The sequence below is a fragment of the Lithobates pipiens genome, unplaced genomic scaffold, assembly GCF_037356315.1.
Source record: "Lithobates pipiens isolate NorthernLeopardFrog02 unplaced genomic scaffold, aLitPip1_a1.2 Scaffold_1, whole genome shotgun sequence".
NCBI classification, from domain to species: domain Eukaryota; kingdom Metazoa; phylum Chordata; class Amphibia; order Anura; family Ranidae; genus Lithobates; species Lithobates pipiens.
The window spans coordinates 40399313-40419943 of NW_027507685.1; the positions used below are offsets into that span (position 1 = coordinate 40399313).

Consider the following 20631-nt stretch of genomic DNA (forward strand, 5'->3'; position numbering starts at 1 on the left):
TACTTAGTCCCACCTTCCTAGGTGCCCTGTAACACTAAAAGCAATATGGACAGTAAGCTCCCCACATTAGCCTACCTCCCTCTGCATTCTCGGTGCCTGCTCTTCCTAGCAAAGCAGCCATGTCCATGTTAGCAGCAGTGTTAAACGCCCATGCGCAAATGGTGGACACGCTGTTGAACATCACAGATGGCATTACAGGGTACCTAGGAAGATGGGACAAAGTACTACATGTTGTTTGTCCATCGGTAACTGAGTACTGTACTGTTTTTTATTTTATTTGTTGATTGAAGAAAATAAACCATTAGATCATACAGAAGGCAATGATAAAAGACAGAACAGCACAGAAAATGTCTGAAGGTTCTCATTTATCCAGGTCATAGCAGTTAATCACCTTCAGCTGGATTTATTCTGTAATGTTGAGGACATTTTTTAACTCATAGAGATTTGTCATCTCTAGTGATTATCAGGAACATACCCCCATAAATACTGGGGAATCTTTCTAGATAAGTTTCAAAATGTCTTGAACATTAAAGAAGAACTCCAGTTGACAAAGAATTCATGCACACAGAACTTTTATAGGCATTTTCTACGCCTTAGACATAGAAAATTGCAGCAAAAGCCACATGTGCATGGACCCTAATAAAATAGTATTTTTGCTGTATTCATGGTGTACACATGATTTCTAAACTACTGTTTATTATTTTATTATCTTAGATTTATTTATTTGGTTAAAATTTGCAACTAAATGAAATAGGACTTACCTGCCACTACAATAAACTTGCCAAGTGGAATTGTTACAAAGCAGTGGGCCGCAGTTACTATCCATTTTTCATTCACTATGGATCCACCGCAGAAACCGACCCTGTTCCTATCAATAAAGTGAACCTGTGGAAATCAGAAACAAATATGTAATACTGCTTAATTTTTGTACAGAACCATGACTGAGACTGAACATGGTTTCATTTCACATCCTCTATCTTCTGATTTTTGCCAGAAACACTTGATAAAGACATTTTTTGTATGATCTAAAGACATCACATCAAAAATATATTGAGAATATATAGTACTAAAATTAGGTTTCTAGCCTGTAAGATTTAGGTAGAAGGGTTCTGTCACCTCCTGGTGGTTACCAATAGTACAATAATTTGATACATGACAGATCTGGTGTATTAATTCCATGGATTGTAATTTGTTGAAGAGGTTAATCCATACACATACACTGCTTAATGCCTCTGTATTCTATTTTAATGAATTTGTTTCTTGCTTTTGCTTTTCTGCCTCCTTGCAATGTCTTTTATGAGCACCCAAAGCTCACCCCCCCCCCCCCCACGTCCATTAGTTTGGAACATGCAGTGAATGCTACTGTAATTGTGGTCCTGTGCACTGCCCTATTCACACTAGAAATGCCATAGTCCTTATTCCTTAGTCAATCTTGGGAGAGAGTAAGAGAGGGTGGCTATATTCCAACATACCGTGGGACCATGGAGAATAAGTGTAGCCGCACTCTAACAGAAAGTCGGATTTCAGAAGCTAAAAAAGGAACTTGGAGATTTGGAAAAGGCTGAAAGTAATGAAGGTACATGTTTGGTAGGTGAAGTGTTGTGTGGCAGGCAGTAAATACATAGAGTCCCAATTTGCAAAGAACTTAGTATTGAACAGTAAGTCAACAGCACAACAGGCCCAGCAGGGAGCTAAGCCATCCGGAGCCATGTACAGGCATGCAGAGGATGACAGTGGTCAGAAGACTCTGGGATGCCTAAAGCATCTGCCATGAGGAGCGAAGTGTGGCCTGGCTGGTCCACACCCAAAAGGGGCAGCTTCATGAAGAGGTAGATGTAGACCCTGCTCTCTTCCTACTCGACTGGAACCTTTCCCTACCGCTCCCACTCGCACAACGCACACCAAAACCAGGGTCAAAAGTCTTAAATAGACTCTGCCTGACCTAAGATGGCTGCCATGGTCACATGAGGCATGTGCATCCAACCAGATCACTGCCCATGTGACCAAGGAAATCAGAGAAAAACATAGCTTCCCTTGATTTCCTATCCCATCTGCATTGCTGCTACGGACAAGCGCCACATGCAGTGGAGAAAATAGACTGCACCTGCTTCATACATACTTTAGATTTTTTTTTAAAAACAGTTTAGCATGACTTTAAGGGGAACTTACAATGAAGATGTATAGAGATTGTCATAACTGGCTTTTTTGTTCTGACTGTCATAGTGATCCAATGACTTTAGAATTTTTAGCTAACTAACCTGGAACAAGTATGCAGATTTGGAGCTCAGTCTTCATTCTAGCTTGACATGTTTGTTCTAGATCATTGACTTGGAAAGTACTGAAACCAATGCATCAACATGACAGAAAAGCAACAATCATTTTCAGAAGGAGGTCATGAGCAGCCTCTGTATTTCTCTCAGTTGAAGGTTTTTTTTAAAGCAAATCTATCACATATAATAAGTTCATAATACTTCCCAGATAGCAAGGATAACTTGCCATGAATTCATGGCAGTCTGGAATTGTAAGTCAGTTAAATTCCTGCACCTTTCCCTTGGCAAGTTGTACACTTGCAGAGAACTTCAAGCCCAATTTCTAGTTTACACTTTTCCATTTTGTAGCAAATTTGCATGGCAAGGCTCTAGCAAGAGAAATACAGAGGCTGTATTTGTATGTGGTGAGTCAACAGCAGGAGCTTTGCAAGTCACAGTGACCCCTGTGGTGGGATGACTATTGCTCAACATAACTGAACCAGAACTTGCAGCAGACTTGCAGAATGTTTGCAAAGAAAGTTGATCTGGAGTCATGCAATGTGAACTTGGCTGTAATTGTGGTTAAAAGCTCCCTGCTAGCAGCCAAAAAGCAGCGCATAAAATGCTGCTTAAACAGCGGTAAAGCGCCTCTAGAACGAGCGGTGCTTTACCGCTAATAGTCAGCGCTTTCAGTGTGAAAGTAGCCTAATGCAGTTAGTTCAATGCAGAACACACTGAAAATCCATTGGTGAGTAATAATTAGTAATATTCTGTGATAGTGACTTGCCATTATTTAAATCTCTGACTTTTCTTTAATAGAAAGCAATTGTCAGCATTTTCTGTATTTAGACACTGCAGGCAGTTATTAAAAATGTCTACTCTCTGGGTAAATGTAATAGAACAATCTAACATTAATTTATACACGGAGGGACTAGGATAAAACCTGCTATTTTATTTAATTCAAAAACTGCTGCCTGTCCATAGACTGCTTTTTAGCTGACAGATTGCCTTTAATACCTCAAGTGATTTCATATAACATAAATGTGAATTGGTAAAGCAACTCATTTAAAATATATAAAAAATGGAATCACAAATTCCATTTCCCTAAATTAATTGGAACAGAAAGCCCAGTGATTGAGTAGAATGTGTTAACTAAATATCCCCTAGGTTTATCCCTTCATTGTTTTCTCTTGAAATCAAATATATAACAAAATCCACAGTAGTTATCTCTGTTTATTGCCTGAGATGTCCTACTGCTTGAAAAATTACAATAATGGATCTATTCTCATTTACACCACTCTCTGTAAACAGCTTATGTAAAAGGATATTTATAGCTAGCTGATTATTACAACCAAAGGGACCCTTGTATGATCCCTTGTTCATCCATTATGGCTCACTATTCCTTGCACCGGTGGTGGCCATCAATCACACACCCAACACACACACTGCCTCCCTATCAATACCCATTGATCTTGCCAGAAATCCAGTGCTGTACTGTGCACCCTGTGGCTTGTAGCCATTTGGCTGCAGAGCTGATCAGTGTATTCTGACATCGGGAAGTCCTCGCTGTCAGAATACAATGTCCCGGCACTTGTGTGGATGCAGAAATCTCTCATCCCCTGGCTAAACAAAGAAAAAACTGACAGTATGTTCCCCAGCTTTAAAAAATGGATGAATGGCTGCACACCCTGGAAGCATGCCAAAATGTTTATTGTAGTGATCAACAAATAAAAGCATATACAGCACAGCGAGCACCAGGAGATAAAAATGTCACCACGTTTCATGCAGATAAAAGCACTTACTCATAACACTGGTGTTATCTGTGTGAAATGCTTTTATTTGTTTATCATTACAATAAAGATTTTGGCATCCTTCTGGAGTGTTGCCCCATTCATCCATTTTTCCCTGCTGATCTCAGAGACGAGCCGAGTGAGCACCTCTGCTTTGGAAACAACATAAGACTTGCAGTGCTCACACCTTGAGCAGTGTTTCCACATCATTAGTCTATGTACCCAGCTTTAGGGTGACAATACTGCTGCTCAATAAGTACACTACAGTGAATGAATACCATGGGGATGACTAGTTTCTATAGTAGAAGCTCCCCCTGTAACAGCATTCCGTTTAGCCACTCTTATGCCCCATGCACACTATCAGATTTTCTGCTGATTTTTTTCCTTCAGGTTTACCAAAACCATGTAGTGCAAGGGCCTGCTTGATTGCGTACAAATTGAAACTCCTAAGCCCTTGTACACACGGTCGGAGATTCCAACAACCAAATCTGTCGGATTTTGTCCGACGGATTTTGTCCGAAACTGTTGCATACACACGGTCGGACAAAGTTGTCGGAAAATCCGACACGATTACGTTATTTCGTTACGACGGGACTATGTTCACACTATTAGCTAATAGCTTTGGTGTAGGAATTTGATCTGAGCATGCGTGGCACTTTGTCCGATCGGAATTCTCTACACATGATCAGAGTATGTCCGATTGGAGCATTTTGTCAGAAAATTTTACCAACAAGTTGGAAAACTTGGTCCGTCGCATACTCCGACGGAAACAGTCTGATGTAGACCACACACAGTCGGAATATCCCACAAAACGGTCCGATCGGACACATTCCGTCGGAATCTCCGACCGTGTGTACAAGGGCTAAGGTTTGACCTCATATTATATGGTTTTGGTAAATCTGTAGGAGAAACTCAGCAGAAAAATGGATAGTGTGTATGGGGCTTTAGTGCCCACTGTAATAAAGCAGTATAGCAAGGACTTAATTCTGACAAATGTATTGTATTACAGGCTTACAGTGACTTTTATAGGACACAGAAGTAATATAGGGATGGAGGGATGGAACCACAGAGCATGGTGATATACAGGTGTACCCAGGTACTTGGTTAAGAATGGAGGGTGAGAGAAACACTGGCTGCAGCTGCTCTCTGTAGCTGCTGCCCTGTGATGATCAACTGGTTAGCAGCTGTCTCAGCAAGAGGAGGGAGCTGCTGAGCAGAAGAGTTTAATAGCCTGAGTCAGGCAGCACTGCACTGTGGGAACTGTAGTCATGAGGAGAGATATCTTGTTTGTATATTGTATGGATTCTGACCAAATCCTTTTGGGCAGGAGCACCCCACTCCCTCATCATTGCCTCTCATTAATGTCCACCTCTGTCATAGGTGGAGTCCTTTAGTTCTCCCATATAGAGGAGTGTATTTCTCCCATGGTTCATAGAAGCAAGATCTCCCATTCTATAGATAGAATAGGACCCACTAACAATGGGGTATTTTGTCGCAGTAAGTGGGCTTAAGCACCATATAGCAATATGGTGTGACCAAATCCCCATATTTTTTCAAAATGTTTAGGTGTTTTAAATAACCTTTCAGGAAGTAAAGGTCGTTTTTGCATGTAATATTTTTTTCTGTTTTATGGTCTTATGGCTGCATCATCTTTAATAAATCTTTTAAGGTGTGCCCCCCAAATAACTTGTTTTTTTCTTCAGTGTTGTCACACGAAAAGATATAATAAAATATTTACAAAAATATGAGGGGTGTACTCACTTTTGTGACATACTGTATATGTTATGGGGTGTAGTGAAAGCACTTTGTGATGTTTAGCAGCAATTAAAGCTTTTTGTGGGATCATTTTCACAACAGTGGGTTTAGTGACTGCACAGATTGTTTTTGAGCTTTTTGAATCCCTCAGTATCACAATATGTATACTGTATACACACACACACACACACACACACACACACACACAAAGAGAGGTGCATAGTCATTTTGTACATATTTTCTTTCTATAACGATCATGATAAGGAATATAAAAAAATATATATTTTAAAAGAAAGTCTTTCTTTTTAATCAGATATACCGTATATGAAATATTGAATGATAATATGCTGTATTCTTTTATAGCAACGGGGAACTTTATCATTCTGTTGTTTACATTGCTTTTTAGCTGCAATACCAAATAGCCAAATGACTGTTCTCTTATTCAATGGCTATATACTGTAAATTTCAATCATATATTTAGCAAATTGGCTTGAAATGTGCACCCACATTGCTTCTTTTTTCCTTATCTTGCAAATGATGATTCCATTTGTGCCAGCAGCTTCTCCTTAATGTCATTAGTGTCTTTTCCTGTGATGTCATTGGTCATCTGAACCCGGTGCTCTGGCAGTACACTCCCGCTCCTCCCTCATAACAGTTCTGATGGGCCCTCTTATTCTCTGGGTCCCTGCTGTACCATTGTATGATTTGCTCACATCAATGATTGCACCCTTTCCCTGTGCTGCTGAGGAACACTTGTAAAAAGCACATCATTTCCTATCTGTGTCGGGGATCTCTAATTACGCACAACTGTTGGTCTTTCTTATAATGTGGCTGCTAGTGACTAATGCTGACACCTAGGTAGTTAAGCCTAAGCAGTAAATCATGGCAGAGAGAGCTAATGATTTTCTGCAGCTTCATGTTCTAGCCTAACATTAAGATCTAAGTTTCCAGGAACATTTGATTGTAAATGAATATGGCAGCTATTAGGCTGATCTAAATACATAAGTCTCTTCTTCGTGGCAGATTAGCCCAGTCTGCACACATCCACTTTATTTACAACTCACATTTCTTTGCTAAACTCAGCAGTTTTAACCAAGTGCATTACAACGCTGATTCTTTCAGCAACATTTCTGGTTCTTATTGATCACAGATGATTATGCATAAGTCTTGAAGCATTGATTACATTTATTGCGTGCCATTTTCAATTAAAGTGATTTGTTGGGGAGATGAGTGTTAAGGCGTAAAGTACAATCCTTATGCACCAGCTAATGCAAAACCATGGGGATACTTAAAATCCGCAAATGTATTGTATGTATATCTTTAGCTAACCACAGACTAGTAGGCCCACAGACATTTGAGGCCTTCAATGAGACCATTTCTTGAGGAGCCACCAATGATAGTTTTACTGTTGCTTTTCACAATTAAACTGTTCTTTAACTTTCAGATGACTTAAGTTGTACTTGTGCAACTTCAGATTTTACTGTTGTACAGCATTGCCAAAATCTAAACATTGAAAATGTAGTATTCATATTTCTGTGTTTAGTGAAGTCATGAGGATCACCAGGAAGTCAGGTGATGGCCTCTCATGGTCCCTTAGATGCCTGTTTTAGCTCCATGCTTTAATGTCCTATCCTAACCACAAAGTATGCCCTTTTTTTTATTATTAAATGAGCTGAGTAAATACCCACAGCTTTTCTTTATATCAGGAGAAAAAGATTGGCCCGGTTGATGTAAACGACTGAGTATTAAATTACTGTACAATACTGACTCTGTAATGAACGTATACCTTGTTTGAAACTGAACACTGCCTGACTGCTCACATGCTTATTTGGTAAATCTGTTTGTCACTGCTGTTTCAACTCAATCTGTAGCCATGCTCACATTATTTCAATGCTTATTTAGCTATTAAGTCTTACCTAAATTATGGGTTCCCTTATCTTTACAATTTTGGCCTTTTGCTCCTCTTTTAATTTGAATGTTATGTGAAAAGATTTGCTGTGCTAGCTGTGTGCCCAATATTACCTCCTGATTGATTAATTGCCAGATTCAACCCACACCCAACACAGTATAAAAACAAGGTCTTCTTTACGGGGGAACACATACAGGGGGCAACACATACAGGGGGCTACACATACAGGGGGTTCTTCCCAAAAAGTGGGGTTCTTTAAATAAGTGGCACTTCTGCTCTTGCACTTCAGCGATTTGCACAAAGCAATCCACAGCAGACTGCAGGTGACCTCATTGCCAAATTATCTCACCTTCCTCTCTGAAACATGCACTCTTTACCTCTCCTCCTTTTCACAATTGCAGCCTCACTCCTCAAACTTCCTTTTCTTCCCCCCTCCTGCTCCACCCCACAATCTGTACATATCGCCATCACTTCTCCCCTCTCCTTACTACTGCACTCATCACTTCTTTCTAACTCTAAGCCCACTCGCTAACAAACCCCCCATACTGAAGCCTGTCCCCTCATACAAATCGTACTCTCATATTACCTCCCTCACTTATCTACTTCTAACGGCTGGAGATATTTCCTCTAACCCTGGGCCTCCCTTATTTAACTGTACCCAACACACCCATCGCCCTACACCCTCTGGCAGTAGTCGCAATCTATGCAATTTAGTCTCCGTTCCTCTTCTTCCCAACACCAGCTTCCCCCTCTCCTGTGCCCCCTGGAACGCTCGCTCTGTCTGCAACAAACTCACCGCTGTTCATGACCTCTTTGTCACTAATTCTTTTAATCTACTTGCTCTCACCGAAAACCTGGCTCCACGAATCTGATACCCCTTCTCCTGCTTCCCTCTCCCAAGGTGGTTTTTATTGGACTCACTCTCCTAGGCCTACTGGACGCAAGGGAGGTGGAGTGGGACTCCTCCTATCCCCCCAATGCACCTTCCAGGTTATTTACTCCCCTCCCTCTCTTTCCCTCTCATCACTTCAAAAACAAGATTGATACAATCTCCACTCTACAGGTATCTCCCCCAGTTAAGACCCCACTACAACAGGTACTCCTAACGCTCCCCTTATTCAAAACTACTACTACAGATGAAATTGCTAAACTCCTTTCTAATGCCCACCTAACCACCTGTCCCCTGGATCCTATTCCCTCTCAAACACTACGGTCACCATCTGACTCTATCCTACACTCTCTAACTCACATATTCAATCTCTCCCTCACCTCTGGCATTTTCCCCAATGCTCTAAAATATGCACTGATCACCCCCCTACTTAAAAAGCAGTCCTTGGACCCTACCAATCTTAACAACCTACGCCAGATCTCCTTGCTCTCATTTTCCTCTAAACTCCTTGAATGCCTGGTTTACAACCAACTGAGTGACTACCTCATTAAAAACAACCTTCTTGATCCCCTTCAGTCTGGATTTCACCCTCAACAATCAACAGAAACTGCTCTTTTAAAACTCACAAATGACCTACTAACTGCAAAAACCAATGGACACTATTCTGTACTCCTACTTCTGGACCTTTCAGCTGCCTTTGGCATGGTTGACCACCCTCTCCTCCTCAAAAAACTTTACTCCCTTGGTCTCCGTGACTGTGCTCTTCAGTGGCTCTCATCCTACCTATCCCAATGCACCTTCAGTGTCACTTACAATTCTACTTCCTCCACTCCTCTTCCCTTCTCTGTCGGAGTCCCCCAAGGTTCTGTTCTTGGACCTCTTTTATTTTCAATCTACACCTCTTCCCTGGGTCAGCTGATAGCCACTCACGGCTTTCAATATAATTTCTACGCTGACGACATACAAATCTATCTCTCCACCCCTCAACTCACTCCATCAGTCTCCTCACGCATCACCAACTTACTAACAAACATATCTATATGGATGTCACAACACTTCCTCAAACTCAACTTGTCCAAAACTGAACTTATAAAATTTCCTCAACCACGCGCCTCTTCCCCTGACTTCTCTGTCAAGAGCAATGGCACAACCATCCGCCCATCCCCACGTATCAGGGTGCTAGGTGTTATCCTGGACTCTGAACTCTCCTTTCAGCCCCACATCCAATCACTTCCCAAAGCTTGCCGCCTCAACCTCCAAAACATCTCTAAACTACGTCCCTTTCTAACCAATGAAACCACAAAGCTCCTGATTCACTCCCTGGTTATCTCTCGCTTTGACTACTGCAACTCCCTCCTCATTGGCTTACCTTTAAATAGACTATCCCCCCCTCAGTCCATCATGAATGCTGCTGCCAGACTTATCCACCTTACAAACACCTTGCCAATCCCTCCATTGGCTGCCACTTGCCCAACAAATTAAATTCAAAATACTAAAACTTACTTACAAATAAGGATGAGCCGAACACCCCCCTGTTCGGTTCGCACCAGAACCTGCGAACAGACCTAAACTTTGTGTGAACTTTAGAACCCTATTAAAGTATATGGGACTCGAACGTTCACAATCTTAAGTGCTAATTTTAAAGGTTAATATGCAAGTTACTGTCCTAAAAAGTGTTTGGGGACCTGGGTCTTGCCCCAGGGGACATGGATCAATGCAAAAAAAAAGTTTTAAAACCGGACGTTTTTTTCAGGAGCAGTGATTTTAATAATGATTAAAGTGAAACAATAAAAGTGTAATATTCCTTTAAATTTCGTACCTGGGGGGTGTCTATAGTATGCCTGTGAAGGGGCGCATGTTTCCGTTGCTTAGAACTGTCCCTGCACAAAGTGTCATTTCGCAAGGAAAAAAAGTATTTTAAAATCACTTTCCATTGTCGGCTCCCGTAATACAGAGAACACTCAATGAGTGTTCTCTGTATTAGCCGACAATTCATTCATTGATAAAAAAAAAAAGCGTGGGGGTTCTCCTAAATTCAATTACCAGGCCCTTCAGGTCTGGTATGGATATTAAGGGGAACCCCATGTCAAATTAAAAAAAAAAATTTGATGTGCGGGTCCCCCTAAATATCCATACCAGACCCTTTATTCGAGCACGCAACCTGGCAGGCCGCAGGAAAAGGGGGGGGGCGAGAGAGTGCCCCCCCTGAACCGTACCAGGCCACGAGGATGCTTTGAGGGTCTGTGACCCCTCAAAGCACCATGTCCCCATGTTGATGTGGACAAGGGCCTCCTCCCCACAACCCTGGCCGGTGGTTGTGGGGGTCTGCGGGCGGGGGGCTTATCAGAATCTGGAAGCCCCCTTTAACAAGGGGACCCCCAGATCCCGCCCCCCCTGTTTGAAATGGTAAGGGGGTACAAAAGTACCCCTACCATTTCACAAAGAAAGTGTAAAAATGGTTAAATAAGACAAACACACTTTTGAAAAATTCCATATTAAATATATTAAAAATAAAAAAAATTCCAGCGGTGGTAATCCACTCTTGCTATCCAGCGATGGCTGATCTGATCCAGCGACGGGTGATTTTCAGCCCAGCGCTGTCCATACATGCATCCGTCTTCTGTCTCCACTGCGGAGACACTGCAGGGATCCCAGCGCTGACGTTTCTTATTTTAGGAGTGCGGGGTCACCCGTCACCTGACCCCTCCCCCTCTGACGCTGATGAGGGAAGCCATGGGGTTCCCCAGTGACGTATGGGTGACCCCGCCCCCCTCTGATGTAACGCAGTATCTCAGAGATACTCCGCTCCCAAATTCCATAGATGAGGGGCTGCACTGGATCGAAGATGGCGTTGATGCACCATGAGGCAGACCCCAGTGAGGACTCCATGTCAGCCTTGGAGGATCTGGTAATGGACTTGGAATATTCAGATCATCCACTGCATTTGTTAGAGATGAACTAAATAGCCGCAGATATCAATTCAAAATATATAACATAACTTAAAAATATATAACAGAAATGTCCAAAGAGTGAAGACAATATTTTTAACACGTTCATTGACACATGAATAAAAAAATCAAAAAAAAAAATCAATCAATTTAATAATACACGCTATTACTATTATATTGATGGATTTGTTTTCTTAACATTTATGGACATTTCTGTTCCTTACAGCACTGGTTATTTTGGATCATTGCCCAGTTGGGTGATTCATGATATTATACTCATTTTATTTCTTAGTTTTTTTTTTGCAAAACTGGTAAACTGGGGTCACTGCCCTGTAGGGGGGGGGGGGGGGTATTCTTTCTATTGTTTGCACGGCATGCTGATTCACCTTATGGTGAATTGATTTCTTATCTTGCATCACATTTATTTTAATTGATTATAATCATGTGTGGGGGCACATTGGACTGTTGGTGGCTGCCTTGCCTTTTTCTGTAAAATTGTTGGTTTGTGCGCAAGTTATCTATTCTTTTACCCCAACAGATCTTGCAAACTAGCATGCGTTGCAGTAGGGCCCAAAAAATTGCATTCAGCATTTTATGTCAGTGCACCACAAAGCATGTTAGCCCATCACTAATCTTTGTGCTACAATGCATGTACATCACAAGCTGTGTTGGGGTGCCATTCTAAATGACTGCCACTCATAATGAATGGCACAGCATCGCTCCAACACTTTTAGCGTGTGTTGCTGCATATTGCAGTAACAAGCTAATGTGTACTTTACAGCGACGCATGTTACATGCTTTGGTGCATTGTGATCCCAACACACCTTGCATGCACTATTTTTGCAGGTAAGATAGAGGTTTTGGTATAATGCTACCACTTTATATTGTGTTTCCCAAAAATAGTTTATCTTAAAAATTACATTGTATAGCAGGGAGTGATATATTCTAGCACATCGCTGACATCCTGTCCTATCATTCAATAGCAGGGTGCAACAAATTCCACTTTATGGACTTTTTAAGCCCAAACTGGCAATGGCATTGATCAATATGCTGTACAGAGTTGTTTCCTAATCTAACTTTCTCTGCTTTTATATATTTATTTGTAATTTTGAAATACTGTACGTCTTAGTAGCAGTTTTACATCATTTTGACGTTTTGCATTTTCTATATGGTACTTGGTGTGGCCTTTCTCTTGCCTTCAAAAATGAATCAGGCAGAAAAAATATACAGCTCCCATAATTCAATGCACACACCAGATGAATTGTGCTGCCATTCACTGTTGTATTGTGAACGGGTTGAGCACATTTTTATGGATGTCAGATCCTGTAAAGCTTACTAGCTATTCTCTCATTGCAAATTAAACTGGATACAAATTTTAGTTGGCTGGATCTAGTGATAGCAACAGTTCTATCATAAACAATTCACTTATTTTTAATGAGGCTGATCCAAGAATAAAACATTTATTAACATACGCCAGCAAGTTGGAATACAATCGCCTTCACCACCCTCAAATTTCCACCAGAGGGCAGAGCAGCTTCTATAGTTATCAATAGAGAAAATGTATTCTCTGGTTTGCATACTGTAATGTGTCACTTGAAAGACCAACACAATTTGTACAGCTATACAATGTTCTTCACATAATGGATAATGATGCCTTCCTGGGACAAGCTGATCTTTCTTTTTTACACCTTATTACTTTGTACTGTATATTTTTCAAGGAACATCACAAAAAATAACTCTGGGATTGCAGGGAAGCAGAAACCCCAGACTGTGTAAATCAGGGCAGTTCTAGCTAGTCCTCAACTTTGTATACAGTTGACGGTTGAGTTTTACATTTGCAAGACTATTTTCACTTACTGCATTGTGCTCATTTATGAGGAAAAGAACAATTACGTACTTCACATTTATGAATGTTCAAGCACACAGTACATAGGCAAAAGACAAGTCCCTGGCATGGTCCAGGTTACACAGAGCACAAGAATTTAATATACAGAAAATGATTGGCTAAACCACACAAGTTCTTTTTTTTTTCTTCTATTTTTTTTCTTCATATTGGCTTTTCAAAATAGCAAATGTAGTAGTAATGAGGTTGGATAAAAAGTTTAGTGCAGCTTAGAAAATAGTACATTATGTGTGTGTGTGTGTGTGTGTGTGTGTATATATATATATATATATATATATATATATATATATTTAAAAAAAGGGGGACAACGGAGGCTGAACAGAGGAAAGAGGGATTTGGTCGCAAAAGAGGTACAGTCCCTCCGAGAGACAGTTGGAAGATATGCAATTGGGGACTATCCACTAACTCCCCATATACTGCATTGTATATTACATGCTATAGACTGCAACCACAGTGCTGTATATTTCATTCTCTGGTCCACTAGAATTCATGTCTAGAACTCTACAGTATATAGTGTATAACTCACCCTGTTCCATTATATAATGTACTACTGCACTCTGTACATTATGCTGTCCATGATATTCTCCATAGAGCTAGTCATATAGTTTTACATCTCTTAGAACTTTTTAATTCCACCCCATTCAAGGAAAGGTCACAGCTATATTCGTTTATACAATAGTTTATACATAAGGATAAGAGCTATCAGTACTGTCCAGTAAAGCACAGAAAACAACAACAGTTAATATGTGACCAGTCAGCTGGCTCAAGCATATCTAAACCCCAAAACAAAGTCCTTAGATATTGTGGCTGCATTTGTTTTCTGTTTTTAGCTTTTTTCTTCTTTTATTTACACCTGGTGATCTGGCCAGTAACACACTTCCTGGCTTAGGGCCGGTTCACACTGCGGGCGATGCGAGGCGACACGACTTGCCTCGCCGCAATCTGACAAGTCGCCCCCGTTCTGTACAATGGAACCGTTCTGAGAGGAGCGACTCGAGTCGCTCCGACTCAGAAAAAAGGTTCCTGTACTACTTCTGGGCGACCTCGGGGCGACTTGCATTGACTTCTATACAGAAGTCATTTGCAAATCGCCGCTGAGGTCGCGGCAGGTCGCGGCGAGGCAAGTCGGTGTCGCCTCGCATCGCCCGCAGTGTGAACCGGCCCTTAGGGTGGCTCCTTTGTCTATGGAGGAGCAACAGAGACACTCTTGCACAGCAACACATTGTGAAGAGGGTACTGCTAGATGGACTGTTGGATTTAGATGGACTGAATGGTTATTGTTGTCTGGCTGCATTTTGTACACCATTTTGACTCTCTTTACTCCCTTCTTAAAGAAGTTGTAAACCTTGGAAAACAAAAAACAAAAAAAACCCCCTGTAAGACAAAGTCATAATGAGCTAGTATGCATTGCATACTAGCTCATTATGAAATACTTACCTTAGGACAATGCCCTGGATCAGCATCAGTCCTCCGAGTACAGCACAGACATCTTCCACCGGACTTACAACTGGGTTCACGGCTCCGGCGATTTGATTGGCCGGAGCCGTGATGGTGTCACTCCCGCACTCGAGCCGCCGGTCACGACACAGCTTCAGTGCGCATGTGCCAATGACGTCGGCAGCAGTGCGTATACTGAATATCTCCTAAACTGTGCAGGTACCTACAGGCAAGCCTTGTTATAGGCTTACCTGTAGGTAAAAGTGGTGTAAGAGGGCTTAACTTTGCTGAAAAGTTTCTGATTTCTACTCTTCGATTAACTAGATAACCCTGAATAATCCAGTGTAGGTGCAAAGCAGTTATGCGGTTCTTAAACTTTTTATTGGTATTTTAATTCTTCACGGCCAAAGTTATACAACATTTAATTGCCTAGGTGTCTCCTGTAAATTTTATATAACCGCAATTTCCAATCCTGATCATCAGGGTTACCTAATAAAGTATGCTTCCCACTTGAAAGCAAGCACCCACATTTGGTACTCATTACCATTTTAACCCTACATCATTAGGAAGAGATGTAGAGGGCATGAGCTGTGTTAGGCTCATAATAAGAGCTTCAAACAGACATATGTCAGGACAAAAAATAAACATGCAGTACTTTTTGAAATACATGCATATTCCCCTATGCTTTAACCCTTTAAAGACCCTTCAATAGAGAAAAATACCTTTTATTCCTTATCGCTCATTGTTGGCCGATAAGACGTTGCCTTTGCTTCACCAAAATCATCTTCCTTTTTTTTTTATATCCTATATCCTGGACTGAGTTGTACTTGTATAATAAACGGTGAGCTCCACTCAGTCCAGGAGTATGGCTTTCCCAGGCTGTGTGATGATGCACTTCCAGGGGGGCATGTCCATGACAGCCAAGGCTTAAAGGAAGTGGGTTGGATGACACTGCCCATCATTCTACCTGGAAGAGGACTGCAGAGGCAATTCTGAGAACAGTGCCAGAAATAAGAGGCTTATCTTTTTTATTTATATTTTTATTCTGTGCAATTTTTTTTTTATATATATAACTACCATAAGTAGCTAAATGTATCTTGATATCAGCCACCTGCCATGACCTACACAGCAGCATTGGGTACAATCAGGTTTTGCTGTGTGTACATGTGCTGGCAGGAGAAAACAGCAAAGTGAGCAGAATGGATGGCCAGACTCACTGATCAGTGTGTTGAGTTATGCCGCGTACACACGACCAGACTTTCCGGCAGAAAAGGTCAGACGGAATCATTTCATTGGATATTCTGATCGTGTGTGGGCTTCATCTGACTTTTTTCTTCAAAAATTCTGATGGATCTAGAAATAGAACATGTTTTAAATCTTTCTGACGGAATCAATTCCTATCGGGAAAACTGTTTGTCTGCATGCTATTCTGATGTTCCAAATATGACGCAAGGGCAGCTATTGGCTATTGAACTTCCCTTTCTAGTCCTGTGGTATGTCATCATGTTCATAGCTAACGGACTTTGGTGTGATCATGTGTAGGCAAGTCCGTTCAGTCGGAACTCTGTCGGAAAAACTGTCAGAGTTTAGTTTGATGGAAAGTTTGGTCGTGTGTATGCGGCATAAGTTGCACTGTCTAAATAAAGGGCTGCACGCAAGGTGATGACCAATCTGTATTCCATAAGTAACTCCTATGTTTAACCTACCTGCCATGGAAATTCACCCTTCAGACTGTCTGTTCCACCAACAATCCTGACATTTGGATCCACTGTTACTGGAACAATATCATCTGAGTGGTCATCCAAGTGTATGTTTTCAGTAGAGTTGTGGTGTTCAGTGGAAGAAATATTATTTGCGTTGTCTTCAAGATCCAGGATGGTACGGGTTTCCTCTTTTGGAACTGCTTCTGGTGCACTGACTCTTCCACATGGATATTGTACTGTGAAAGGAGGCAACCATGGTGATTTTATTAGTTGTGGCTAATACACATAGGCAGGTTTCACTGAGAAAAAATAGTAAGGAGAGGCCCTTTTATGCTTCCTAGAATTGGTTGCTGTCTGGGATCTGCTTTTTTAGGTGGTGGTAGAGATATGATAAACTAGGTTGTAGACATAGAGGTCACTTAACATGAAGTTCTAAATAACTCTTGTCACCTTGCAGTTAACAGAATCCAAGTCATGGAGAAAAATGGCTCAGCCATATATGACTTACATAGTTATATAGTTGGTCAGGTTGAAAAGAGTCCATCCAGTTCAACCAATGTGTGCAGAAATTGACAGGATTTTATATAAGGTGAGAATAAATCATCAGTTTGTAAGCGGACAGTTTTAAAAGGAGGAATTAAATAAGATGTATAAACATGGAGGACATCTGGTGGTACAGAGACCAGCTTTGTATGTATATTAGGACTGTGGATGCTGATGTTAGTTTCTTGTTGTCACTGAACTTGGCAATACGATGAAGAAGTGGCCTGGTAAAGCTAAATTGAGGGATAATCACAAGTATTTTCCATCTCGTCCTGTTTAACCTTGAGAAGACTGGGTGGCAGGAGGAACCAAGCCCTGATATAGGAGTGTTCTTCAACACCCAAAATGTGTTGGTTTGGTGACAAAGTTTGTTATCTTATTTAGAATTAAATCTACAGTATAATTGAGTGATTATCTTTGGTGTGGTGCTTTAATCTCACACCATCTCAGTTACAGACCAAGGAAACAGTGCAAATCCCTTGGTACAGATAAGCTGCCAACCCAAAGTCCAGGTAATCTGGCTGAATACTACTCTTTTAATTTAGCAATGTTATAGTCCCAGAGTTCCAATACTACCCATCCAATTTCTTCCCAAATACACAGGTCAAGTCAGTCAGACACCAACAAATGCTGAATGCCCCCCACCTCCCAATTAAAGCAAAAATGCACTAAAAGCTCCATGTTCCTACTGTTTGATTATGCAGGCTGTATGCCAGACATTCCTGTGAACCTAGTTAATAGCGTTTTACCCCAGCAGAGCATTGCCAGTTGTATCTGCTTCTGACCCATTTATCAGAAATCACAGGTATTGATTAAGGAGGGTCCAATATCTAGGTTTATCCTGAGCATGTGCAGATTTAAAGAGTAACTCCACTTTTGTTTGGAAAAAAACAATCCCCTCAATGATCAAAGTATAGTGCAGGTATTTTAGCAAACTTTTTAGCAGATCCCTACCCTTGGTTGCTCTGAAGAAATAGCTGTTTGCTTCACTATGTCCTCTGCAGGCTGATTCTAAATGGAAGTGGCTGGTTCAATACTCTCTTAAGTGTCCTAAGAAGAAAAGCTGTAGGGTCGGCATCCCTTTAGAAGTATTTAACCCGTGGGAGTACCTCGCAGAGACACAAATTCCTATCACAGGGGATGCCTAAAATTTGACTTGTATGTTGGTACAGACTTCTGGAAAAATCAGTGAGCCAATCACACAAGCAGGAAATTACATTTCTGGGGGCGTTGTATACACCAACTGTGTACAGAACACCTCCAGGTTGCCATATTGCATTGGATATTATGAAAATGAAAGGTTGTTTTTTAACATTGAATTGCTATATGATTTGTGTAGAACTTGTATATTCTGTTCTTTTTTATTTTTTTTATTTGCCATATTTTTCCATGAAAGTTAAGTTACAAGTTCACATCTACAGCAGTTTCAACAATCTCATTATAAATTAAAAGTTAATAAACATATCATCATATTTACCCATCTCCTCACAGGTCTGCCCATCTGCTCCCAGTTTGTATCCAGACGCACAGAGGCATACCACTTTTTTCTCAGCATTTTCTCTGCACATTTGCTGACACCCGCCATTGTTTATGGTACATGTAACTGGCAATTCTGTAAAAGTGTTTTAGGAGATGGTACGTTGTAAATAAATGTATATGCAGCAATAAAGAGATACACACACTCTCAATATACATTGTTTTATATGGTAAGAAAATGGTAAGCAACCTTACAGTAACAATATCAAAGTAATACTAGTGTTTGATGATATTGGAACAATTTATCTTAGTTATAAGACTCTTGGTAAGATATATTCTGGGTCATGTATGAATTGATGTTTCATCCTCTTTCAGGGTTTAAAGTGACAGAGATGTCTTCTGCAGCAGCCAGAATAAAATTATGCCAAGAGGGTGAAGCGTAGCCACTTCAGCCCCGGAAGGATTTACCCCCTTAATGACCAGGCCACTTTTGCGATACGGCACCGCGTCGCTTTAACTGACAATTGTGCAGTCGTGCGATGCTGTACCCAAACAAAATTGACATCCTTTTTTTCTCACAAATATAGTTTTCCTTTGGTGATATTTAGTCACCTCTGTGTTTTTTTTTTTTGCGCTATAAACAAACAATATTGATTGGTTTGTGCAAAAGTTATCGCGTCTACAAACTATTGGATAGATTTAGGGACTTTTATATATTTTTTATTGTTTTTACTAGTAATGGCGACGAGCTGCAATTTTTAACGGGGGAGCAAAATTGCAGCGACATATCTGACCGAAATTACACTTTTTGGGGACCAGTGACATTATTGCGTTGATCAGTGATATAAAAATGCACTGATCAATTCAAAGATTACACCTGCAGGGAAGGGCTTAACACCAGGAAGCAATTAAGGGGTTAAGTGTGTTTCCTGGGTGTGTTCTAACTTTAGGGGGGGTGGACTCACTGGGGCATGACAGAGATCACTGTTCCCGATCACTGGGAACAGTAGATCTGACATGTCCCATGTTAGAACAGGGATCTGCCTTGTACTGGCAGATCCCCGTTCTTCCTTTCTACTAGGCGATCACGGGTCGCCGCCGAACATCGAGTCCACCCGACCTGCGTGCCTGCCTTCAACTGCACCTGCTCAAGCCACCATACAGGCACGGCGATAAGCACAAGGGAGCCGAGTATATCTGCGTGAACTGGTTGGCTAGTGGTTAAAACAGAACTTCAGCCAAAAGTAAGAACATAAAAAGAACAGCCCTTTAAAATAACAAAACCAGCTTTTGCTGTAAATTCACTTTCAACCCAGAGATTTCCCCTGGATTTAAATCCGTGGCCCAACTACTGTACTCATCACATTCTTCACACCACACACCAGTTCTTCATTACACTCTTTGCACTACAGTTCATCAATACACATCATAACTCTTCTCTTACTCTGGTTATGCAGCATTTCTGAGCCAATACCACTGACCTTGTACTGGATTCCACCAGAGCTGGTTTCTTTACTATCTTTCGATCCCTTTACAGGCATGGTAACTAGATGATCCCAATGTAAGTGGGAGTGGGTACCTGTTAAAACTAGGTAATCCTTCCCACTCCCCCTCAAAAAATATAATCCAAATATGGCAGAGGAGGAGGGAGAGGAGGAGGAAAAGCAGAACTTACCCTTTTGGCTGAAGTTCCACTTTATGAAGATATTTCTAACATTAGATCTAGATCTGCTAGATTAGAGTAATTTAATCTTAAATACTCAGCACAAGTGCCTTACTAAATTATTAACATTGTTTACATCTAGACAGGTAGGTCTTTAACCTACATAGTTATTGGTAAATTTTAAAGTAAAATCTAACTTGCTAGGAGTAAGCTTTATTTGGGTTTCCTGCTCAGCCTGCAGTAAGTTGAGCAGTCATCTAGCCATACTGATTGACAATAAAGGGGCAGCACTGACTATCTAGAATAACCTTTCTTGACTTGTTTTTACTACAGAGGAACCCTTCAAATGATTTTCAGGGAAACTCT

General features: G+C 41.0%; 1 protein-coding gene across 1 annotated transcript in view; it reads right to left on the reverse strand.

The window, feature by feature from the left end:
• The window catches only part of F9 (coagulation factor IX), a 67596-nt gene that overhangs the window by 15023 nt on the left and 31942 nt on the right, over positions 1-20631 (reverse strand). The window contains exons 5-7 of the mRNA XM_077490352.1: positions 18604-18738; positions 16587-16819; positions 762-885 (exon numbers count right to left, since the gene is read on the reverse strand). Coding sequence (XP_077346478.1) covers positions 762-885; positions 16587-16819; positions 18604-18738 — 492 coding nt within the window. The remainder of the gene's footprint in view (positions 1-761; positions 886-16586; positions 16820-18603; positions 18739-20631) is intronic.